Source organism: Phyllobates terribilis, unplaced genomic scaffold, assembly GCF_046119375.1.
Source record: "Phyllobates terribilis strain yellow unplaced genomic scaffold, ASM4611937v1 Scaffold_1__5_contigs__length_1240528914, whole genome shotgun sequence".
Lineage (NCBI taxonomy): Eukaryota > Metazoa > Chordata > Amphibia > Anura > Dendrobatidae > Phyllobates > Phyllobates terribilis.
In genome coordinates this window covers 947,786,927-947,813,761 of record NW_027362761.1, presented here as the reverse complement: position 1 = coordinate 947,813,761, position 26,835 = coordinate 947,786,927, and the positions used below count along the sequence as shown (strand labels likewise).

At 40.5% G+C, this 26,835-nt stretch overlaps 1 protein-coding gene across 16 annotated transcripts in view; it reads left to right on the top strand.

The window, feature by feature from the left end:
• Positions 1–26,835, top strand: part of INPP4B (inositol polyphosphate-4-phosphatase type II B) — a 911,138-nt gene that overhangs the window by 387,936 nt on the left and 496,367 nt on the right. For 15 of the 16 annotated variants that reach the window (XM_073642182.1, XM_073642173.1, XM_073642215.1 and 12 more), the window contains one exon: positions 19,025–19,063. In XM_073642182.1, the coding sequence (XP_073498283.1) occupies positions 19,025–19,063 (39 nt within the window). Of the gene's footprint in view, positions 1–12,352; positions 12,465–19,024; positions 19,064–26,835 lie in introns of those variants that run through there. The other variant, XM_073642241.1, reaches the window with a different exon arrangement.

Genomic DNA, 26,835 nt, shown 5'->3' with positions numbered 1-26,835 from the left:
ACAATATGTCCTTCCTCACCATTCCTCTTGGCAATGTCAAGGGTTTTGCTGTCATGTCACAATAATGTTCTAAATTAATATCATGGGAAACTGGAATCTTTAACAACATTTAAAGAAGCACTCCTCCCATCCAAATGTTTATCATCTTAATATATTGCAATCATATTATATAGCACGGTGTACTTACAATTGCTCCTTTTGCCTTTCTACCCAGTTAGCTCTTCTGTTCTCCATTAGATCTATGACATCCCATGATTAAAAACTGACTAGCTGAATCCTTCCAAGCTCTTTGTAGAAACAGGAAGTCAGTTTTCCCTGCATGACTCATGAGTCACTGTAAAAGTGTCTGTGGGGGGAGGGAGCAGCTCGATCAGGAGTTGAAGAGCTGAATGATTTTTACAGGGAAGAGAGACTTCCTGTTTCTACATAGAGCAGAGAAAAGAGAAGAATTTACTGGGTAGAAAGGCAAAATGAGCAATTGTAAGTACACAATGCTATATAATATGATGAGTACAATATATTAAGATTATAAAAACTTTGATGGTAGTGCTTCTTTAAAAAAAAAGTATGGGTGGGCATTAATTTTCAATAAAAAGCATGCAATAATTATTCTGTCCTTAAGGCTACATTTACACGACGGGCTGCACACAGACCAATTGGAACCTATGTGCTAATGCTACCTGGAGATTTTCTATATGGTCCATGGGTCCATGTATAAAAAATCACAACCTGTACTGGTCAGGTCTGGTTTATATACCAGACTAGTGCATGCAGATAGCAGACAGCTCCAGCACCCATTCTCTTAAGTGGACAATCAAACTGAGCCAGCCACATCTGCATTTTATCGAAGTGACTGGTCGGATGAGTTAAGCACTAGCCTGAACATAGGCCAACCGTCCTCAGAAATAATGTCACAGCTGTAGCTGATGTAGACAGTGCGCTCACAACTGGACAGCAGTACTATAAATGGCACATGACAGCTCTTTGAGCCTGGAAGAGATTTTGCATTGAACCTAATGAACTTGATGCTATGTCTCTGATTAGAAACCTGACAAGTATACTGATGGGAATAAGATTTAGTCAGAACTTCTAGTGCATGACAAAGATTCAAAATATTTGCTTGAAGAACAGCAGCAGATATATAGCGAAGAACGGCCCATTATGTCACATGTCACCAAGGGTATTGCCTTTGTAGGTAGAGAAATAGAAGACGTAGCAGACTGCCAACATTTTACATGCAGATCAGATAGCAAGTATTAGAATGTTTGCTCTAGGTATTTAAAGTTGTTATCCCATAAAAAAAATAGGATAGCTGGTAAATGTATTATAGTTTGGATTCTGATCAATGGGATCCCAGCGATTATGAGAATAGGGGTCTCAAATACCATTGTTTAACTGGAGAGTTAGCGCTCATGGATGACTACAACTTCTTTACTTCTGTGGATCTATAAGCGTGATAGAGCAAATGCAGGATCACTGCTGCCTTAGACGGTGAGTGGAGCAGTTGTCACGCATGCACATTACCACTTCACTCACGTAGAGGCCTTTAGGACTCCCATTCTCATAATTGCTAGGGGTCCTAGCATTCTTATCCCCAGTGAGCACACATTTATCACCTAATCTATTGATAGATGAGAAAGGGATCATTCCACCACAAACAACTTTTAATGTTTCAAATTAGGTCATGTACAGGAGCTTCTCACTAAATTAGAATATCATCAAAAAGTTAATTTATTTCAGTTCTTCAATACAAAAAGTGAAACTCATATTATATAGAGTCATTACAAACAGAGTGATCTATTTCAAGTGTTTATTTCTGTTAATGTTGATGGTTATGGCTTACAGCCAATGAAAACACAAATGTCATTAGCTCAGTAAATTAAAATAATTAACAAAAAACACCTGCAAAGGCTTCCTAAGCATTTAAAAAGGTCCCTTAGTCTGTTTCAGTAGGCTCCACAATCATGGGGAAGACTGCTGACTTGACAGATGTCCAGAAGGCAGTCATTGACACACTCCACAAGGTCCCAGAGTTTCCATTTTCATTTGGAAATCAAGGTCCCAGAGTCTGGAGGAAGAGTGGAAAGGCACACAATCCAAGTTGCTTGAGGTCTAGTGTGAAGTTTCCACAATCAGTGATGGTTTGGGAAGCCATGTCATCTGCTGGTGTAGGTCCACTGTGTTTTATCAAGACCAAAGTCATTATCTCAGTAAATTAAAATAATTAACAATAAACACCTGCAAAGGCTTCCTAAGCATTAAAAAGGTCCCTTAGTCTGTTTCAGTAGGCTCTACAATCATGGGGAAGACTGCTGACTTGACAGATGTCCAGAAGGAAGTCATTGACACACTCCACAAGGTCCCAGAGTTTCCATTTTCATTTGGAAATCAAGGTCCCAGAGTCTATTGTCAAGAGGAAGATGAGAGACACCAGACCCAACAATGCAGATGAGATGAAGGCTGCTATCAAAGCAACCTGGGCTTCCATAACACCTCGGCAGTGCCACAGGCTGATCGCCTCCATGCCACGCCACATTAATGCAGTAATTGATGCAAAAGGAGCCCTGACCAAGTATTGAGTGCATTTACTGAACATACATTTCAGTGGGCCAACATTTCGGATTTTAAAAACATTTTTCAAGCTGTTGTTATAAAGTATTCTAGTTTACTGAGATAATGACTTTTGTGTTTTCATTGGCTGTAATCCATAATCATCAACATTAACAGAAATAAACACTTGATATTGATCACTCTGTTTGTAATGACTCTATATAATATATGTTTCACTTTTTGTATTGAAGAACTGAAATAAATTAACTTTTTGATGATATTCTAATTTAGCGAGATGCACCTGTATATATATATGTGTGTGTTTATATATATATGTATATATACAGTACAGACCAAAAGTTTGGACACACCTTCTCATTTAAAGATTTTTCTGTATTTTCATGACTATGAAAATTGTACATTCACACTGAAGGCATCAAAACTATGATTTAACACATGTGGAATGATATAGTTAACAAAAAACTGTGAAACAACTGAAAATATGTCTTATATTCTAGGTTCTTCAAAGTAGCCACCTTTTGCTTTGATGACTGCTTTGCACACTCTTGGCTTTCTCTTGATGAGCTTCAAGTGGTAGTCACCGGAAATGGTTTTCACTTCACAGGTGTGCCCTGTCAGGTTTAATAAGTAGGATTTCTTGCCTTATAAATGGGGTTGAGACCATCAGTTGTGTTGTGCAGAAGTCAGGTGGATACACAGCTGATAGTCCTACTGAATAGACTGTTAGAATTTGTATTATGGAAAGAAAAAAGCAGCTAAGTAAAGAAAAACGAGTCTGAAAAATTGGGAAAACTTTGAAAGTGTCCCCAAGTGCAGTTGCAAAAACCATCAAGCACTACAAAGAAACTGGCTCATATGAGGACCGCCCCAGGAAAGGAAGACCAAGAGTCACCTCTGCTTCTGAGGATAAGTTTATCCGAGTCACCAGCCTCCGAAATCGCAGGTTAACAGCAGCTCAGATTAGAGACCAGGTCAATGCCACACAGAGTTCTAGCAGCACACACATCTCTTCAACAACTGTTAAGAGGAGACTTTGTGCAGCAGGCCTTCATGGTAAAATAGCTGCTAGGAAACCACTGCTAAGGACAGGCAACAAGCAGAAGAGACTTGTTTGGGCTAAAGAACACAAGGAATGGACATTAGACCAGTGGAAATCTGTGATTTGGTCTGATGAGTCCAAATTTGAGATCTTTGGTTCCAACCACCGTGTCTTTGTGCGACGCAGAAAAAGTGAACGGATGGACTCTACATGCCTGGTTCCCACCGTGAAGCATGGAGGAGGAGGTGTGATGGTGTGGGGGTGCTTTGCTGGTGACACTGTTGGGGATTTATTCAAAATTTAAGGCATACTGAACCAGCATGGCTACCACAGCATCTTGCAGCGGCATGCTATTCCATCCGGTTTATTTATTTATATATATATATATATATATATATATATATATATATATATATATATATATAATATATATATGGAAAAGAAAGGATAAAGGTCTCAACAGAAACGCTTAAAGGGTTCATTAAGATCATGCCTTAGTCAGTCAATCTGATATCCCTGAACCATCTAAAAAAATGACATTTAGTGTTATGATGAAAGATTTTATGAGAGATCCGTTTGGCAGTATTCCACTAGACTGCATAAATCAAGACGGGCCATACTCTGCAATCATTTAGAACACTGAAAAAGCCAGAGAATATTCATCTGAACTAATGGGAGGCCGCTTTCTTTGCTATAGTATGTGTTACGACTCCCTATGAATGTCCAGACAGTTTTCTTCTCATTCTAGAAGACTGTTTTTTTCCTAGAGTTTAAGAAAGTAGAAAAGAAAATGTACAAAGTTGTTAGATAAGTGAATGCTTATAATATTACTGGTATACCTAAAGAGCATTGCATGAAATCTTTATTTCTCCTTATCGCAAAACTAATTAGGTCTCTTGAGGAAAATAACATTTACGTTTAAGAAAATGTAACGTAAAAAGCATTGTTTAAACTTACTGACAGAACTAGGAATGGCTTCGGGGAAAGACGATTAGCATGCATAATGCCACCGCATAACGGGTACACTAGAATTAACTATGTGATCACAGTTGTACCTAAATGGAAGTAGATTTCATGTATCTACAAATGTATTACTGCTATATTTTTGGCAAAAAATGTATCACTTATGAGAACTAAAGTATAACAATATGTCTTATCAGTAATACGTTATTATTTAGTCTAGGGCAGTGCTGGCGAACCTATGGCACCCGGGGGCACGCAGAGCCCTCCTGGTGGGCACGCGCGCCATCGCCGCAGCACTAGCGCAGTAGTGCTACTGGATCAGGCCTGGTGGGTGAGAACTTTGAGCCCGCCGAGTGTGACGCCAGCCCCTCTACTTCAACTAGATGTGCGTTCTCAGATGTACATCTAGCTGAAGTGTATTGCAGCGCACAAACTTGCCAGGCCCGTGCGCTGCCATACACGCTGCTGGCCAATCAGAGTCCAGCCGCTAGCAGCTGACGTCAGCATACACGCGACTGGGCGCATGGCAGTGACGTCATGCGCCCCCATCGTTAGGACGCTGGAGTCAGTTGCCGACTACAGGAGAGGACACTGCGCAGGAGAAGAAGGAAGGTGAGTAGGAGGAGTGTTTATTATGTTTGTTTTTTTTAATATGCGATGCACAGTGGCGCCAGCAGGATGGGGGGGGCATATATACATGGACTGGGGGAAGGAGCATATATACATGGACTGGGGGGGGGGCATATATGCATGGACTTGGGGAGAGAGCATATATACATGGACTGGGGGAGGGAGCATATATACATGGACTGGGGGGGAGCATATATACATAGACTGGGGGAGGGAGCATATATACATGGACTGGGGGAGGGAGCATATATACATGGACGGGGGGAGCATATATACATGAACTGGAGGGAGCATATACACATGGACTGGGGGAGGGAGCATATATTTACATGGACTGGGGGAGGGAGCATATATACATGGACTGGGGGGGAGCATATATACATGAATTGGGGGGGAGCATATATACATGGACTGGGGGAGGGAGCATATATACATGGACTGGGGGAGGGAGCATATATTCATGGACTGGGGGGAGCATATATACATGGACTGGGGGAGGGAGCATATATACATGGACTGGGGGAGGGAGCATATATACATGGACTGGGGGAGAGCATATATACATGTACTGGGGCGGAGCATATATACATGGACTGGGGGGGAGCATATATACATGGACTGGGGGAGGGCAGCATATAAACAAGGATGGGGCAGAATATATACAAGTATGAGGTGAGGGCAGCATATATACAAGGATGGGGGGAGGGCAGCATATATACAAGGATGGGGGAAGGGCAGCATATATACAAGGATGTGGGAGGGCTGCATATATACAAGGATGGGGGAGGGCAGCATATATACTAGGATGGGGGGAGGGCAGCATATATACAAGGATGAGGGGAGCAAATATACAAGGATGGGGGAGGGCAGCATATATACAAGGATGGGGGGAGGGCAGCATATATACAAGGATGGGGGGAGGGCAGCATATATACAAGGATGGGGGGAGGGCCGCATATATACAAAGATGGGGGGAGGGCAGCATATATACAAGGATGGGGGCATATACTAAGATGGGGGTGAGCACATTATTTATTTCTGCAGTCTCAGACCCCTGCTCCTTTCTGTGGATGCACTATACTGCGCTCGCCTGCTCTTTGTATCAGTTGTTTGTATCAGTAAAACCTCAATATTTAGGTAAAATTGCCGTGTTGGCACTTGGCGATAAATAAGTGGATTTTGGATTGCAGTTTGGGCACTCGGTCTCTAAAAGGTTCGCCATCACTGGTCTAGGGGATCTAGTTAAAGTTGTCTTTCTTTTCCTGACAGCACCACTGCGGCGTTTTTTTTTCTTTTTTAACATTTCAACACTGGAGTGGTGCAACTAATCCATGTTCCCAGACCCTAGTATCATACTTACCAGCCGCAATCTTCAGCTCTTCCCTGTGCCGCTCCGATCCCACTCAGTCATCTTGTGACCGCAACTTGTAACTGACCAGAAGTCAGTGGTATCGATCACAAGTTCTGAATGTAAGTCTATGAAAGCCTCGATCTCACCTGGTTTTGACTCTCATAGACTTACATTGAGTTGTGACTTCCGGATCGCCTGCAAACACTGGAGAGATCTGGCAGATCACATCCTGCAGAAGACCTTTCGGAATGGCGCCGATAAAAAATGAAGATTCCAAGTAAGTGCAATAGTTGGTGTAGGGAACTTAAATTAATTTCACTACTCCAGCATTGCAATGAAAAAAATACTGGAGTGGTGCTTTAAGGCGCCCATACACACTTAATAGTTGTTGGCTGACTTTATCTCTCCCAATTTTCCCATACACAGAAATTCTCATTTTGTTCGAGTGTTTATATATTCTCTATGGAGAGTGCAGAGAAAGCCATCCGGCCTTGGCTTATCTCCAAGAAAGACCTTGTATTGTTATTCAAACTGTCCTGTTCTCCACTCCATTCATATAATCTGATGAGGGAAAGTCAGGAGGCCCCCATATGCATTAGTCGACCTGTACTGTCAAAATTGGATGACCTCAGTCTTATGTGTTTGGGGTTTTAGTCATTGCTTTTGACCATTATGCAAATAAAGTGCTACTTACATCATAATAGGGTATAAAAAGAGATGGAAAATAACCCTCCTCGAAACGCCATATGTATACGATAAATCTCTGTTTTTTAGCAATGTCTGAATCCATTAATACCTACATTAAAAAAATTCCTTATCTGGATTATCAGTGATCAAAAACTAGCCAGAGTTTTCTTATCAGAGCCACTGGTTGGTAAAACATTTTACCCTTCACAAATCTGTGAACGTGACTACCACTGAACTATTTTGGAAAATTGGGGATTTTGTTGATCTGACATTGGTTATGCTGCTGAGTATTGGGTAGGGCAGTTGTCAACAGTCCAGTGCCACCTGATTAGTGGGATCTGTGCACAGTACTCTCTATGCAGAAGTGTCTGTTCATGTCAGATAGGCACGAGCTAGTTATTGCATACTAAGAAGCCAGATTTGTCATGCACGAATCAACTTCTCTTTTCATGTCAAAAATGTCAAATTTATAATTGTAAAGTTTGATATATGAAACATTTGTGCATCTTTTGCAGATTGCAGTTCATCCTATGATACAGGAGTTGCATAGTGTGGCTGCTCTGAAGCTGAAAATGCGTAAAACCTGTGCTTGCACCTGCACGTGTGTGCCCCTTGAGACCAGATGGCATTGATTATTTTTTTCTTTTTTTTTAATACCTTGTGTTCTGTCATAAAGAGCAATCATAAAAAACAATGGTTTGTGAATAGCAGCTGCTCAGCACTTATGACTGTATATTTGCTCTGAACACACAGGTGTATGCTCGGGCTGGCATGGCCACATTTTAGTTTTTGTACAGTACACAGTGTTATGTACATTCTGTATCAGGGCTGTCAACAAAGGATTACTTGTGCAGGTCACATTTGGCTTGATGCGCAGCAATTGTTTTACACCAGTTTCAATGTTTGGACCAGACACTAATTCTATTTGACGTGAGTGGGATTAAATCTGTGCCCTTTGTGTTCACTTGTGTATTATAATGTGTCCAATGTTTTATTTCATGACATAGTTTTTATAGCCATGCTTAGTGACCTGTGCTGGGGATATTGTGCAAGGAGCAAGGGAGTTGTGGTCACCACCTATTGTGAATGGTGAGATGCTGTGTGATCTGTTATTTATTATGTTTTGCTTATATAATGCCATCATATTCCACAACGCTTTACAGACATTATCACAGTCCCCATTTGGGCTCACAATCTAGATTACCTACCAGTATGTCTTTGGAGTGTGGGAGGAAACCGGAGAACCCGGAGGAAACCCACACAAACACGGTGAGAACATACAAACTCCTTGCAGATGTTGTCCTTGGTGGAATTTGAATCCAAGACCCCAACACTTCAAAGCTACAATGCTAACCACTGAGCCACCGATATATGAGTAGTATATTTTTGTCTGTGATAATAACTAGATGATTACTGATAGTGAGCTACAAAACAGTCTAAGCCTATTATACAAATTGTGTGTATTTCCTGAAATTTTCCAGAACAAAAAGTGTACACAAAAACATATTCCAACATTCCCAACTCCACCAAAATAACCTCCCAAAATAGACACTGAATACATTTGCTTCTAAAAAAAAAAACATCCAAATTGAACAGGTCTTAAGATGTTGCTAAAAAAAGTAGATGCTGGGACCCCCACACACATACACAACTAGGTTCCCTGGGTGCTACCTCCACCAATATGTTAAGCCATAAACAATTAAATTTGGCAAACATTTGTATCCTCAACCTAGGTATAAGCCTAACATGCATTGATAAAGATGAAAACTGAACTTTTGGAAAAAATGTGTGTGTATATATGTATATATCTATCTATCTATCTATCTATCTATCTATCTATATATATATATATATATATATATATATATATATATAGTCACATTGAAAATGAAAGAAAACAGTCACAAAAAATGTTTAAATATTTGATATAAAAAGTAGCCTGTATTCTGGTGACAAATTACCTTAAAGTTGTTCCTCTTTGCACTAAAACTAAGCAGGATCTGTAGGTCACAGCTCACCCCTAGCAGAACTGAGAGCCCATTTACACAGGTCGATAATCGGGAACGAGTGGTCTTGAGAATGCTTGTGTACCGAATACTGGAATGTATAAACCAGAGCTGGGGAACCTTTATTCTGCCAAGGGCCATTTGCATATTTATGCCATCCTTCGGGGCCGTACAGATTGTACGCTAACTCCGCCAACAAAGTAAGTTTTCACACTGGCACTGGTGTCAGGACGTAATCTTTCATTGCACGCACCTCAGTGTCTAGTAGTGAATGCTCACAGAGCAAGAAGATATTGAAAGGCCGGTGGTCTTCAAAACACAGCTTCTGGCCCAAGCAATGTGGTCCCCAGGAATCTGCCCATGGGCTGGAAAAAAGGTCATCTCGGGCCATAAATGGTCCGTGGGCCTGAGGTTCCCCATCCTGGTCTAAACAGTTCAAAAATCACAGGCAAAACACTCATTTGTCAAGCAAGATGATTTTTGAACAAGTTTAGAAATCATCGTACTCAGCAGCACATTGTCCTGTCACTCTGTAAGCTATAGATGTGCTGTTGATAGCATGATATTCTGTGCTTACAGAGCAATCATTCTGTGTGCATAGAAGAGTGGTTAGCCTGTCTTAACAAGCCCTTAAACGACCACCAAATGGTTGGTTGGACATACCATTGCTGCAACTTGTGCAGCCTCATAGGGGAACAAGAGATAAACAAGAGATAAAGGGGCACACTTCCACCTCCAAAGAAGCACGTAGCTTCTTTTACAAATACATAAAGAGGCCCTTGTACTCTTTTTGCACAGGGGCCATTTTCAATCTGTGCCACTGGCCAAATGGCTTGCAAGTAGCCGATCCCCATTTCAATCTGTTCCACTGGCCAAATGGCTTGCAAGTAGCCAATCAATGGTAGTTTAATGGCCAAATCGTTCCAAAGCTAAAGAATATAGAACAAGTATTACCTAGGCATACTTTTTACATGTTATCAGTTTACAACCATAAAACATTTTAAGGCTTTCCTAAGGTTGAAAATTATGTTTTAACTTCATCCTTCCCCTTTGTGACACCCACAGATGCAAAGGAAACTGAAAAGTGAATTAATTGACAGGGTGCTCACTGTAGAAAGCTGATGGTTATTGATATTTTTGCTACCCTGACCAAAAATGCCTCTACAGGGTTAAGGAGTCAAAAATGGACATTGCTTCAGGAAAAATCAAGCATTACTTTACAGCCTTTGATGAAAGTGTGATGATAACCCGCAGTACGTGTTAATGAATATTGATATGACATCACAGTGATTATGAGCCCTCATTAGCACCATGTAATGTGTAAGGTCATGAAGGACAGGCTTTTGTGTTTCATGCAATTTAATTATTTTACCACCCAAACATCAAATTAAGTTGTCGTTCTTCTTTTCTGTCCCTTAGCGTGTTACTCTGAAGTGGCACTTTGTATATAAATATTGCTATTAACCAACTTAATCTGTAATCCACTTTATAAGTTTAATCAGATCTGTTATATTTAGCGGTCTATGTAATTACTTTTGAAGCATCATATACAGAGTTCTAAGGGAATACAGGGATAATTGAGGATCATTTTAGTAATGGTTACAATTGATACAAAAGGAAAAAATGTGCAAGATAATAAATAAATGATGATTGTATTAGATATGGGTTATAACCCAAGCTCGTGAAAGCTCTGCAGCTTGTCAAGGTTACCTTTGCGCAGTTTGAAAGAAGGCTGCATTGAGATCCTCATGATAAGAACTATGTTTATTGCCTGGGAAACAGATCTACAGAAGTGATGTGAAACTCCTAATCCCTTAGAAGTAGATTAAAGAAAATCCATTAAGGAAAAAAAATATTTACTGACAATTATCCTCTCTGCTTTGCTACATCTCTAAAAAAAATGATGTATATGTTTAGGTTTGGGTTCATTGGTGTAGTGTTAAATTAAATCTAAATACGTTTAAGTAAATCGATGGATAGACATTAGGCTGCAAAAAAAATGCATAAATTAGTGATTGGCAAGGCCATTATTTCAAATTGATTGGAGAATGATTACTTTTTTTTTTTGCAAGCATTGATTCATCTGTTTTATCAGAGGTGGCCATTTTGAAAAACAAATATTGATATACCCTTCTGGAAATTCTAAAGAGAACACTATGCTATAATGGCTCCATGTGCTCTACTATTATAAAGTAGCATCTTTTCAACTTTTCCTTGACAACAAGTAAAAATATTGTTGTCTCCTCAATACACCCATTATGTTACTAAAATAATGTGGTTGCATAAATATGCACACCTTTAAACTAATACTTTATTTATATACCCTTTGAATTTATCCCCTCATTCAGTCTTTTTGGGTAGCAGGTTATCAGCATCTAGAATTGACAAACTTTGACCACTCTTTCAAGCAGTAGCGCTCAAAATCTGTCAGATTGTGAGGGCATCTCCTATGTATAGACTCCTTTAAATCAACCCAGAGATATTCACTTGAGTTCAGATCATAGCTCTGGCTGGGCCATTCCAAAACTTTGATGATCTTCATGCAAAGCCATTCTTTTGTTGATTTGGAGGTATGCTTAGGGTCATTGTCAGACTGAAAGATGAAATTCCTCTTAGTTTTTAGCTTTTTAGCAGAGGCCTGAAGATTTTGTTGCAAATTTGACTGATAATCCCTTCCCCTTGATTAGAGCCCCAGTTCCAGCTGCTGAAAAACAACTCCAAAGCCTAATGCCACCTCCACCATGTTTCACTGCGGGCATGGTTCTTTGGTGATGCACTAAACATACCTTTTGGAATTATGTTAAAAAAGTTCAACCTTAGTCTCATCAGATCCTAACAAATTTTCCACGTTTTGGCAGCCTTGATGTAGGTTTTGACAAAACATAGTTGTGCTTGGATGTTTTTCTTTGTGAAAAAAAGGCTTCCATCTTGCCACCCTACTTTACAGGCCAAGTATATGAAGAATATGGAAGATTGCTGTCACATGCAGTACACAACCAGTATTTGCCATAAATTCCTGCAGCTCCTCTAATATTTCTGTAGACCAATTTTTTTCTTGTCTTTTCATCAGTTTTTGAGGGATGCCCAGTTCTAATGTCACTGTTCAGAGACATGGCCAAGATAAGGAATGCTGAAACCCGACCACCACTGGACAAGCTACAAAGTTGAAACGTCAAGACTGGGACAAGAAATATCTGAAGACAGATTTTTTTTAAAGGTATTATGAACTGATGAAATAAAAGTGACTCTTGACAGACCAGATGGGTGGGCTTGTGGTTGGATCAGTAACAGGCACAGACCTCCACTTTGACTCAAACACCAGCAAGGTGGAGGTGTGGTACTGCTTTGCACTGGTATTATGAAAGAAAGGTAGTCGAACATTTTGAGGTTGAGGATGGACTCAAAATCAACTTTAAAGCATACTGCCGGTTGTTAGAAGACACTTTCTTCAAGTAGTTGCACAGGAAAAAGTCTACATCTTTCAAGAAAACAATGATTTTTATGCATGACAATTCTCCATGGCATTCATTGAAGTACCCTACAACTTGACTAGCCTTAAAGATGAAAGAATGATGACATGGCCTCTTTAGTCACCTGACCAAAACCCTATTAAGAACTTGTGGACTCTCCTTAAATCAAAGATTTACGATGAAGGAAAGGGTAAAGGCTACAAGAGGATCATCAAAGCTTTACTTGTCAGTCAGAATAGTGTAGCAAAAGTTATACAAAATTTTAACAAAAGATGGAACTGCAGCCATCTTACATAGATGTCCAGGCTGACCATGCAAATAAAACACCTAAACAGGAGCGTCTTCTGATGAGAAGGGTTGAAGAAAATGAAAATTGGCATGCAAGTTCACCGCAGTTAGCTAAGAAAGCAGAAAGCCAAACCAGGTGAGTGTTTCCCGTGACACAATATGCCGTATACTGCAGAGGAATGCATGGATGGGTGTCGTCCACAAAGGAAGCTTCTCCGAAAACCCATGCACAAAAATGCCTGTCTACAATTTTTACAGAGCCCATGCTGAAAATCTGAAGACTACTGGGACTCTATACTTTGGCATGGTGAGACCAAGCTAAATGTTTTAGTTCTGATGAGATAAGTTAAGCATCACTCTCCATCCAGGATCCAGGCTCTACAAAAGGTCGTTCTTGAAGAGTGGAAAAAGATAGATGTTGTATTATGTCGCCAATTGGTTCATTCCATGCCTAGAAGACTTGTTGCTGTCCTTAAAAATCATGGAGGTCACACAAAATACTAAATAGAGTAATTTTTAATGTGGGGTGTGTTTTTTTTTTCCATTAACTAATTTGAGTAAAACTGAAGTTCTTGTAATGAAAGTTATATTATTAATCTTACTTTCATGTTATGGGTTAAGCAATGTTGCATAAAGGTTTACTCTTGTAAACATTTTGCAAATTGTTCTTGATTAATATCTTACTTTTTAAAAGAGGTGTACTCATTTATGCTGAGACCAAAAATGACCTCTTCTGCAGGGGATAAGTTCATCAATTACCATCCCCAGAAACTGCAAATTGACAGCACATCTTATAATAGTCCTCATAAATGATGTTGAAAAGTGTCTCCTACTTGATATCTGTGCATCAACTGTGCATAGAAGACTGTGTGAAGCAGGCCTTTATGGTCATATTGTTACAGTGAAGCCACTACTGAGGACCACAAACAAGAAGAGACTTGGAGAAACATCTTTTGAATGTTGTGGTCTTGTTTCAGTAATTCATCTGTAAACTTGTCTGATGAGGGACCCTCTGTGCTCTGAAAGCTTGCAAATATAATTTTTGGGGTTAGTCAATAGAGGTATCACTCAGAATAGTTTTTTGATTTGGGGCATAAAAGTATTTACAAAGAAAAAGTTCTGAAATGATTCTTCTTATGGTTTGTTTATATGACAAAAACAGGTATTTTAAGAAGGTCCTGGATGGCTGGTATGTATCACCGAGGTGGCTGGCCTCAGTGATGTAAGTCGCAGGAGAAAATGAACCAGTAACAATAGGTTACAGAGATGGTTCTATTTTGACTGGATTTTTGGTTTCAGGATTTAGGAGCGACCAAAAGAGCCTGGGTAGGATAGGTCGCTCCCATTTGCCAGTCTGGGCCTTACAGGCCTAATAAGGCAGCTGGGTATAGCTCAGCAGATGCTGTTGTGCTGAAGCTCGAGAACAACAGTTCATGGTGGACAGTCTATGTTAGAGACTGAGAAGTGCCTGTGACAACAAGTTGGTGAGACCTTTTGATCTCTTTCGTCTTACTGAAAAGCAGGACTGTTTTATTATTCAGTTGAGCTGAAGAAAGCTGTTTTCTTTTTTGGAGGTGAAAAATGTATGAAGGACAATAAACTTTATTTTGTTTTGATTAAAACCCAGTCCCTGTGCCTGTCCAAGCAACGGCCAGAGAGTTGAATATAGATAGATAGATCTATTTAACTATCTATCTTTATATATTTACAGACATACACACACACTATGCAGAAATGTGTTTCTTTCTGTGGTAGGGACACCAACCTGTATCTGTTAACAGAAAACTTTCAAAATTGCCTTATTTATAAAAACAGACTTTAATTAAAAGCAAAAAAACTTCCAGTAGCCAGAAAAGTACAGACTTGTTATGCTTCACCTTCCTGTAATGAAGTTTTACAGCTGTCTTGGTTTCTGTTAGGCTGGATGATGATAGCTTGTTGTTTTCCTTGTGATTATACCTGTAGCATCTTTTTGTGCGGAGAAGAGTGGAAAATAAAAGCTTATGATGGTCTTAGCCACAGGCTAATTACCTCTGAGACAACAAAGAGCACAAGTTCACTTTTTATTGTCTGTAAAAGAACTGAATCCTGACATTTTTTTTATGAGATTAGATACAATCTACTCCTAGGTAAACAAAAGCGAGTCTGTCTAGCATAACAGTGTGAAATGTAAATCGGGAATAACATGTAGTCTTGAAAATGAAGGCATTAGAGTAGGCTGAGCCTGTGTCATTCTGCAGGAAGGTGAACTGGATCTAGTCTATCTCTGTAGTTTTTTAGGTGCATGACTAATTAGGGAAATGACCGAAGGCTCTGTTTCTAATCTTCTTATGACATGGCTTCTTGATCAAAGGCCTAGTAATTAAGTAGTTTTTTGGTACAAGTAGCCAAGAAAGCATAATGACTTATTTACAGTGAGTGATTGAACAGATGCGTTAGATTAAACAGATGTGGTGGGATGGCCCCCTTTTGAATGTTGAGCCGAGGGTTCATACTGAATTCTTTGTGATCACGACAGCGATGAACGCGTCGTTTTCTTTTATCCGGTCACTCCATCATCGATGTGATGATGTTTTCTTTTTTTTTCTTCCCTTTTTCATTCTAGCAGAGATAGCAATATTGCATATAGCAAGTGATCGGGAGGGGAGTGAGGATGTCATTAGGACTATTATGGTCACCACAATTGCAGCAGAACTCAGTCTTCACACAGTTCTTTAGTACAGGGAAGAAATAGAAAAGCACAAGCTCCTAATTGATGGTTCCAGTCCCCTCAGTCAAACAAGTTGACATTTTAGTTGCTGGCTAAAACTACCAAGCGGATGGATTCTTCTAGGACTCTTTCAATTACCTGTTAAAGTAGGAAGGCGCTACTGCATGCTGCACAGTACCAAAATGAAGCTCGGTAAAGACCCAGTTCTTTTCCTGGTGCCAAATCACAGAAGGAATAAAACATTTTAGTCTGACTTCAACCTAAGATCCTAATGCTCTAAGGGGAATTTTAGGATTTTGCTGACATTTTTTTCTTGACTGCTTGACAAAATTGAAAAAAAAAAAAATTATCCTATGTAAAGGGCTTTCTGGTGAGGACATTCTGACCGAAAGTCTGATGTGCAGGGTCTTCTCACATCTTGTGAGCTTGTGTAACAGAATATACCCGCTGCCTGCTTAGTGCCAGGATCTTGGGCAATAAATATTTAATCAGCTTCTAAACCTATTGAACTGTTTAATAAAATAAATGTGAAATATATCAGAGCTGCAGAACCTTTTTAAACCTGTGGAGCCCAATATAAATGGTACGATTTTTGGCATAATGGTCTTTTAACCCCCAGCCCCCTCTATAGTTTACTCCTCTACAGTTTACCATTGTTCTCTAGTTTTTACCACCATAGAAAGTGTTAAAGACTATACTATACATGTACGCTCCTTTTTTCTTGTGTGTGCATGTGTACAAACTACTTTCCGATGCCTGTTATTGTCGACTAAGTATCTGCACATTTCTACACTATGTTCCGCTAGTGTAATGCTTCCTGTATAATTAAAAATGTATGTAAGTAGGAAAGAATATTGCTTCCAGATATTTGTGCTGAGACTACTGGTAGTCTTGAATTATGAGGATTTTTGGCACTGTTGCATGATAGGTGCCTGGAACTACTACTACTACTAACATTTTAACTCTCTAAATCTTTATTCCATATTTTTAATCTCACTTTTAAATCGGGATCTACTACCTTCTTGTTCAAAAAAAAAAGTGAAATGTATTTCTTAATCATAAACTGTGAATGTGGGCATAATATGCATTCTATAACATGGCACAAGCCAACTACAGGCAAAGGATTTTCTTATACGTATGGGGACAGATCGATGTTCTAAGGGGAATCCTTTTTTTCATTTGAGATAAATGGAGCAAAAGATGTCTGGCAGCTGCTTTTTTACTTTCTCTATAAAATCACCTGCCTATTTTGTCAGCAGCTCAATATAATATTTCATAGACAGCACACCTATTTTATATATTTGATGCTATATTTAAAGGTGCAATTTCAGCAAAACAATAGTAAACCGCATCAGATGAGAGATTTTTATGAACGGCTTAGTGTTTTTCAGATATTGATGTCCTGTCTTCGATAGGGCATCAATAATAGGTCCGACACCTGGCAACTCCATCAAACAGCTATTTACTGATCCACTGGCAGTCAGATGTGAATTGGACTGGGACTGCACAGGTCTGTTCACTTTGTAGTGGCTGCACTCTGGTGCTACACTCTGCTTCTATTCAATAGGAGCTGAGCTGCAGAACCTGAGAATGGCCACAACACAGTGATCTGAGTTCTACTGTTCAAGATCCATTCACCATTTACAACTGGCCAGAGTCGAACAGTTGATCCGTGGGATTGGTAGGTGTCACACCCCCACTGTTATGACATTGATGGCCTATCTTAAGGATTGGTCATCAATATCGTAAACCTTGAAGACCCCATTGGGAGATTTTATGTAGCATAATATTGATGTGAAGCCACTGAATGTAGACAAAAGTGGTTATGTTCACTGACTGCAAATACATTTAGAAAAAATGGCGGGCAAGAAAAACAAAAAAGAATGTTAGATACTCTACATGACTCATTATACAATGATTAACTGTTATTTTCATGAAAGCTGTTGAGATGTTTGTATCCACATTAAATATCATGAGACCTTTAAAATATCAAAGTTTTTGGAACCTTTACTGTACATAATTCCCAAATTTGATTTATAGACTTTAATATATTCATGCATACTGTATTTTTAAATGTACTGACACTCACCCCGATTCATCAAGACTGGCGTCTTTCTCGTCGGTCTTGAAGGGGAGTGGTGGAGTCAGACGCTCTTGATTCATGAGGTGCACGCCTCTTAATGAATCAGGAGCATCTGACGAGTAGCATGCGCCTCCATGTGCCGCAGCACAAATCTTTCTACAGTCTCTGACTAAAGTAAGATTTCTGGTGTAGAGAATGCCACACTTAGTCATAAATTAAGCGAGTTGTGGCATTACACCCCCGCCATACCCACGCCCTGCCCCAGCTCTGTTCATTTTGGTGGAGCTTGGAGAAACTGGTGTGAAAACGCCAAAAGTAGCAAACTCCAAGTTGCGCCAAAACTTTTCAAAGTAATTTACCCCAGAATTGTGGCAAAATTACTTTGATGAATTGAGGTCAAAGAGTGAAAAGGAAGTGGAAACCATTTCCCAAAGTAGGAATATGTAAAAATATGCATATGTACTGTACCTTAGGGCCGCAGTTTCTAGTTTCATTACACATCGACAGCTACATCCTATGCAGATTGAACTTAATGTTGTACATTAGTAAACGCGTAAAGAAAACAAAACAAGAATATAAACTATTAAATGATTCCGCGGAGGATTAGAGTTATGAAAAGATAACACTAAATAAGGGAATATGGAAAATGTGCAAAGTGAATGTTTGCATAAAATAAAGTATATCTGATGTAAAGTTATATACCAGTGAATTGAAAATTCAATTTTTAATGAGAAGCAGCAAATGGATCACTGAGGAAAATGTATCCTCAGCTCAAGTCTTTATGCAGGCATTTATTCTGATAGTATGGACAGGAGCAGCACTGGGATGCCCCTTTGTGACTCACTGTAGCTGCTGGGGCAGCTGCGTAATTCAGTCCTAATGAACTATTCATTCTCATCCATTTTACAGTGCTATTGATTTTTGCTTCTCCTGCTGCAGAATGAAAAAAGGCAGAGGAGCATGTTTTCTGAAGACTACTGATTTTAGCACAGAGTGGCCAAAATAGCGCATTGGGTACCAATTAGAACAGATTCTGATCATTTAACTCCTGTGGCCGTAATTCTTTTGGGGACTGAATTGAAATGAATAGTTGTTCTCCTGTAACAGGAAAGCAGAAGAAAATCAATAATCTAATAGTAAGCTAAACTGTGATAATAAAAGTTTCAGAATTTTATGGTTTTGTGTAGCCTTCAAAACATTTATCTTTTAATTTTCTTTTCCCATAGGTTCTTCCCGAAGCCAGTGATCCAAGACCTAACAGTGGGGTAATCATTTTTTTTTTACTTTTATACAACTTGCGCTAAGAAAAATGTATATATTGCAAGTTCTACAAACCTTGAGGGAGATTTATTATTACTTTTCTACATTTACAAACGATAAAACTAGATACAACAGAATCTGTGCCAGCTTTATATACATTTGGTGCTCCATGCTACAAATAGTACATGGTTTTCCTTATGCCACATGTTAACTGGCTTACTTTACACCAATCTTTTACATCAAAATAATTTTTTTACACCATTAATAAAGCTGGCACATTTCCCAACTCTTCATGGCCATCCTCCATTTCTAGACGCTTTCCTTGACTAGTAAAGCAAATCGGTGTCTGAACTTAAATAATTTTGGTGCGCTGTATGTACATCTGTTTTATGGTTCTATTTGAACCAAAATTCTGTAGAATTTAGCTTAGTAAATCTCCCCCATTATCTACGTCATGTTTCAGAATGGTGTTTATTGTTGATAATTTGATGCCTTTCAATCTTCAACATATGAGAATCAGTAGGATTAAAGGAGTTGTCCAGTTTTAAACCACAAGTCTGCAGTCACTCTGTGTATCTGCAGATTTGTGAATCCACACATCGTGCGCACTGCGAGGATTCTCCGGCGCCGGGAACAGTGGTCATGTGACAGCAATTATGCGATATGCATGCTCCCGGCCACATTCCGACTAGATGGGCATGGCCTCTCTTAATGCAAGTGTATTGAACGAGGCCAAAAACAGTCTAGTCAGAATGTGGCTGGCAGTATGCATGATGTGAGGACTCACAAGTCTGCAGTCATATAGAATGACTGCAGACTTGTAGTTTAAGATGGGACAACTCCTTTACTTTGTTGTAAGATGAGCAGGAAAAAGTATCTATAAGATAGTAATGGCTGATGTACATGCACAGTTAAAACCATATGACATGCATCCATTCATATATATAGCAGTATGCAATATATTTGCCGTCTTTTGCCGATGTTTTGTTGATTAATGTGGTTTGTTGATTTTTTGGTTTGTCTTCGTCATAATTAATTGATAAATATTAAAATCTATTACCTAATATTGTTTACTCTTACTAATTGTTTTTTAAGAAGCACATTTTGGTGTTTTGCATATTTTTGTACAGTTAGTTTTTTAACTGTCACATTAAAGTAAAGTTTTACTGATAAAGATTTCTGTTATACAGTATATCTGTTAAGACTATAATTAGAGATGATCAAACTATTTTAATTCCAATTTGCGAGCTTTGCCGAATTTTCCCCAAAATGCTGATTTCCGGCAAATAAATACGCTGTGAACATCAATACTGCAAAACCTCTAATGGCCCAGAAATTAGATGTATAACACTCAAAAACCTCCTAGGCCTGTATGGAACCTCTTATGAGCTCTTTAATGCAAACATAGCTTTATGAATGGCCAAGTAATCTCAACTTTTTTTGTCTTGGTGAAAATGGATACTAAGCGGTGTTAAATAATTTGACTTCCAATACAGTTGTAAAACTTTAAAGGGGTTGTCCACTACTAGGACAACCCCTTCTCACTCTGAATGGTTGCCTACATTAAAATTAAAAAGCTTATACTCCCCTCCTGTGTTGGAGCTGTTTTAACTGTGTCGGCACTCGGGTTCCCAGGGCTCATGTGAGATTGTTATGTTACGTGAGCCCTGCGCCCAATGGCATCATGGTCTTCTCCTTCGAATGTATAAATAATCAAGGGGAAGTGAGAGCTGCAGCCGGCCGCTCACTTCCTCTTGATTACTTATTCGTCCAAGCCGCTGTATTTGGGTGACATGTAAGGACCTAATATTGGACTACTACAACAAAGAAGTGTGCAAAAAAATGAACATTTTTAACAACACACAAACTTTTTTGCGGAAGACAGTTGATTTCAATTTCTGGATTTTGGAGATTTGTGATTCATATTAAAAAAAATAATAAAATGATGGCTTTTCTGCCTGTGACTCATAAGCCGAGGTTTCAGGATACTTCTTTACTAGCAAAATTAGGACATGGTATTAAACTTTCCTCCTGGTTTGCTATTGCAGTGTGTTAAGCTTAAAACATGCTTTTATTAAGGCGCTATTACTGCAAAATATCATAGATCAATGAATACACAGTCACAAGAACTGTGCAGGTACAGCACCTCCCTATCACACTTGCATCTTTGGATTATTATTCAGAGATTGAGATGATCACTTCCATTTTCAATGTGCTTCAACACTAGGGCATTAGTACAACAGAATCCAATTTTTTTCCTTTTTCTGTCCCAATGTGGAATGAGCTGTGCTACTATTTCAATGCAGTATAACTATAAAATAAGTTGGCCAGCCCTTATCTATTATACAGGCTGTGATAGAGCCCGTGATTGGTGGTGCTAGACCATAAGATATGACAGCTGCAGGACATTATGAGAAAACGCCTGACCTCATTAGCCAACTCTGTAACTCTTCTTTTTTTTTTGGCCGATCCGTGTAAATCGAGTGGCAAACTGTTCATATTCCCGGGGACCTGCAAATTTCAAGAAATTTGATTCAAAGTTGATTCTCCATGGATCGATTCAGTCATCTCTAACTATTATGAAAATGATCGGGGACTCATATGTGAAGTAGTAACATGGTAGCTTCTGTCTAAGGCCACATTTACAAGTTCAGTATTTGGTCAGTATTTCACATCAGTATCTGTCAGCCAAAATCAGAAGTGGAACAATCAGAAGAAAAGTACTGTATAAGGCTATGTTCACATCCCTTTTTTTTTTTGCTACAACAGAGGTTCAGGAGTATTCCCAGGTGGACACCTTGGTTGTTTGCCAATGTATAGGAACACAGTGGGATATGCAGGCCACTGACTCTTAGAATAAAAAAGCATATGCCAACCCCAGTCACTAATCTATAAGTGAAGCACTTGTTTTTTTATTTTTCAAAGTGATTGTTGGTTGTCAGATTTTTAACTTTGCTCCATTAGGAGAGATGTGAGATCTGTGACTGTAGCTAGGTTTCAGTGCCTAAAAGGAATCTAATTGATCCTTCCGTCTCATGATTGGTGCAATCGGCTGCTCTTTTCTCCCTATCGGAATTTTCGATGTGTAAATACCATTGTATTACAAGTTCAGAAGTAAGTCAGTACATAGAGAGTGAATTATAACAAAGGGAACATAGTTCATCACTAAAACAAAGTGACTGAAGAACTTAGTCAAGCTCTACCGATTCATCAATGCTGGCATTTTGCACAGTGTTCATGAAAATGCAACTCATAATGAATTTGGCACATCTTTCACATGCATGCGCCTTCAGGGACTTGAGTACATTTCTGTTGTAATTTTTGTCATTTTTGTGCCATAAATTATGATGAATTTGTCTTCCATTGCCGACTCTCACAAGCCTCTGCCCACTTTCCAAAAATTGAAATGTCGCAAAATTTTTACACAACTCATAAATAGTTTTATGTCAGAACTGAGCTGATGAATTAGGATCACAGAGTTTATTTTGATTGTCTTCAGTCTTGGAGGAGAGCAGTAGTCGACTGGACCTCACAATCAAACCTTCTGCCAGGCTTCTATGATATGTTAAAACATTTCCGAAAGTGAAGCCAGTTATATTTTAAAGCATGGATTACTAAAACACAAATGAGAAAAAAAGTTCATGGCATGTATGCAATTTTATAAGCCTGTTTTGCTCAAACCCATAGTGCAAACCTTAAATACAGGACCCCATTGGTCTGCAGTGCTCTCTAAAATGTCACAAGGTCAAAACTGGACAGTTTTTGCTCTTATATTATTTCCACTTCACTTTCCACTTATATAATTACATTTATCCTTGTTTTTATTTTGGTTCCAGATATATCGGCTTTTTTATTTAGTGTGCCCAATATGCTAATTGTATGGCCTTTACTAAGTGGACGTGGTCAACAGATAGTACAGATATTAATACAGAGCCGCCTAAATACATGCCCCCAGAGAATCCTGTAACCTGCACCCCCTTGGTAAAGACCATAAAAATTAGCACTATTAAAAAAAAGACGTCTCTGGAACTGTATTTCAGATATAAAAAAAAAGCAACTCAAATGAGCTACGGGAATAAAATAACAGCAAAAACTGTCCACTTTTAAATGGACAATATGGCCCGCATACAGTAGACTCTTTTATCTGATAATCTGAATTATATAATACAGGAAATTTGATGCTTAAACCCACAAGAATTCAAAGGATATCCAAAAAATTGTAATAGTGATTATCTAGACCATTGATTCTCAACATTTCTAAATTAAGTACCCCCTTCACATCAAAATACCCTCAAGGCTTTGATCATACATAGTGCTGCTAATTAAATCACAGCTTGAGTACAGTGTGAATACCCCCTAAAGACATGTCATGTATCCCCCGTATGGTAAATACAGTTCTTAATTTAGAAATCTTCTAGCTTTTGTTGGCCTTTTGTATACAGTGTGATTCTTGTATAGTATGTCTGATAGAGTATTGCTGTTCATAAACTGGAAATATTTATCTTCCATTCCCTTTAAAAGGGAACTTATCACCATATTTGACCTATCTAAACTATTAATATGGACATACAGGTTGTTATGCACACGCCCGGACTGACTGGCGTGTGCGGGAGAAGTGGTTCCACTGGACCATGAACCGGAGAGTGCCTGGAGGGGCGTGACTAAGTATCTGGCCGATCCGACCAAGATGGCACGACGGCATACGACGCCAGTGCACCAGGGAGAAACCGGGCAGAGGGACCAGGTGCTACTCCAGGTCAAACTCCGGACACGGGGGTTGACCCACACAGGGATTACTGGAACAGGCAGGTTAGGCTGGCACAGACTGGTGGATATAAGCGAACACGGCAGGTATGCAGACGGGTGGATACAGGCGAATATGCAGGCAGGGAGGTACTGGCCGAAAGGACGGGCTGGAGCACAGAGAGGACAAGACCCAGTACAGACTGGGTCACAGAAACAGAACCGCAGATGCGGAAGCCAAACACAGCAGAGAGGGAACGCCCGAAGCGGTGGGCAAGAGCAGAGCAGGACGGGACTGCCGGAGCAGCGAGCACAAGCAGAGCAGGACAGGACTGCCGGAGCAGCGAGCAGATGCAGAGCAGGACGGGGCTGCCGGAGCAGCGAGCAGAAGCAGAGCAGGACAGGACTGCCGGAGCAGCGAGCAGATGCAGAGCAGAAACCGCAGGAGCGGCAAGCAAGGCAAGAGCAGAGTGGAAACCGCAAGAGCGGTAAACAAGGCAGGAGCAGAGCGGAAACCGCAGAGCGGCTAAGAAGGCCGCAGCAGAGCGGAAACCGCAGAGCGGCAAACAAGGCAGGAGCAGAGCGGAAACCGCAGAGCGGTAAACAAGGCAGGAGCAGAGCGGAAACCGCAGAGCGGCTAAGAAGGCCGCAGCAGAGCGGAAACCGCAGAGCGGCAAACAAGGCAGGAGCAGAGCGGAAACCGCAGAGCGGTAAACAAGGCAGGAGCAGAGCGGAAACCGCAGAGCGGTAAACAAGGCAGGAGCAGAGCGGAAACCGCAGAGCGGTAAACAAGGCAGGAGCAGAGCGGAAACCGCAGAGCGGTAAACAAGGCAGGAGCAGAGCGGAAACCGCAGAGCGGTAAACAAGGCAGGAGCAGAGCGGAAACCGCAGGAGCGGCAAGCAAGGCAAGAGCAGAGCAGAAACCACAAGAGCGGCAAGCTAAGCAGGAACAGAGCGGAAACCGCAGAGCGGCTAAGAAGGCAGAAGCAGAGCGGAAACCGCAGAGCGGCAAACAAGGCAGGAGCAGAGCGGAAACCGCAGAGCGGCGAACAAGGCAGGAGCAGAGCAGAAACCACAAGAGCGGCAAGCTAAGCAGGAACAGAGCGGAAACCGCAGAGCGGCTAAGAAGGCAGAAGCAGAGCGGAAACCGCAGAGCGGCAAACAAGGCAGGAGCAGAGCGGAAACCGCAGAGCGGCGAACAAGGCAGGAGCAGAGCGGAAACCGCAGAGCAGCAGACAAGGCAGGAGCAGAGCGGAAACCGCAGAGCGGCAGACAAGGCAGGGGGTTAGGACTCTGTTCACAAGAACAGACGGAGAAGGAAAGGCAGAACCAGAAGCACACACAGTACTTACAAAGAAGTAGCGAGCGTACACTAAATTCACAACAGAGGTACAGAGACGACGAGAAGGAATTTAGGAGCAAGTTCAGACTCTGCAGAAAGACGCAGAAAACAGACAAAGAGGGAAAAGGGAGAAAAGGCAAAAGTAGAAACGAGGCACAGACAACTAGGAACCGAGGAACGGGAACAAATACAGCAAGGCTGGGACACAAACAGGACTCTGTTCAGACGGGAACAGATACCGCAAGGCACAGACAGGCAGATCTAGGAATCCAGCCCCTAGAAGGCGAAAGAACAGGCTAGAAGCGTGTTCACAAGAACAGACCACAGTTCAGACACAGAACTGGAGAACAGGCAGGAAAACAGGATAGGACCTGGCACGTCAGAGACAAAAAGCCGACTGACAGGACACAATGCTCAGGCGCCATCTTGAGGAAGAAGGTGGTATAAATACCCAAAGATGGACAGCAATAGGCTGAAGGTGCAACAGGGGCGTGTCCGCAGCAGGTACAAGAAACAGGAAGTTCAGCGGGCGTCGCCCTATGCAGCCAAAACAGACAAACAGACAGCAAGGAGGGAAGCCAGAGAGACATTCTGGACTGGAGATCAAGTGCGCGCTCTTGCACAGTGGGAGATGGACCACCATGCAAGGACGCCGCCAGGTATGTTACACAGGTTATAGACTGCTGAGGAGAGTGATCCCTGCATGCCTCATATCGTATGCTTTGTTATTGATAAATCATCTTTTATCACTTCATATAAATGACCTCTTTCAGACTCTGGGGAGGACACTGCCTGGAAGATAACTCTGCCTCCAGAGCTTATTTTACATGAATGGGAGTTACCAGTGTGAGACAAATAACTAACACAGAACAGTAGACCCGAACATTGTCTCCTTACAAACACTTTAGCAGCTGTAGCTCTCACAGCTCTGCTGTATTGTAACAACATTGCAACCCTGTCAGCCTGTGAGCTGAAAGCTGAAGCCAAGAGGAACCTTGAGATGTGTCAGGTATAATCACACACAGCTCTGCAGTGAGGTCAGGAGAGCAGAGAGCAGCCATTACACATCACACTGGTAACTCCCCTTTCATGTAAAATAAGCTCTGAAAGCCGAGTTATCTTCCAGGCAGCGTCCTCCCCAGAGCCTGGAAGAGGTCCTTTATATAAAGTGATAAAAGATGATTTCTCAACAACAAGGCATCTGATATGAGACATACAGGTAGAACTTTTTTCAGCAGTCTATAACCTGTTTGCCCATATTAATAGTTTAGATAGGTCAAATGTGGTGACCGATTCCCTTTATTTCAAGAAGTTTTTATCATAAAATTTGGGTTAAATGACAGAATTTTATTGTGACTTCTCAATTTTATAAAATCAATTTTGCACTAATGAAATGAACTTCACATACTTTTATTCCTCCTTCACTTTTTATGAATCCCTCCTGACTTCTTCCTTTGCGATCTGCCCAGCGGTGACTTCACCAGTATGCCGATAATCCATAGAAACAGGCTCTCTTCTTCATAAGCATATTCATGCAAAGCAGATTAAGGAATTCAATAGTGGTTGCTGTTCAGTGGTGATGAGATACCTTTGATGCAGGAGAATTGCTGTTTGTACAAGACAGACTGCTCTGACATAGATGTCCTTAACAGCTGCTTCTATGTAGTGTCGACATGCTAATGAGGTCACTGT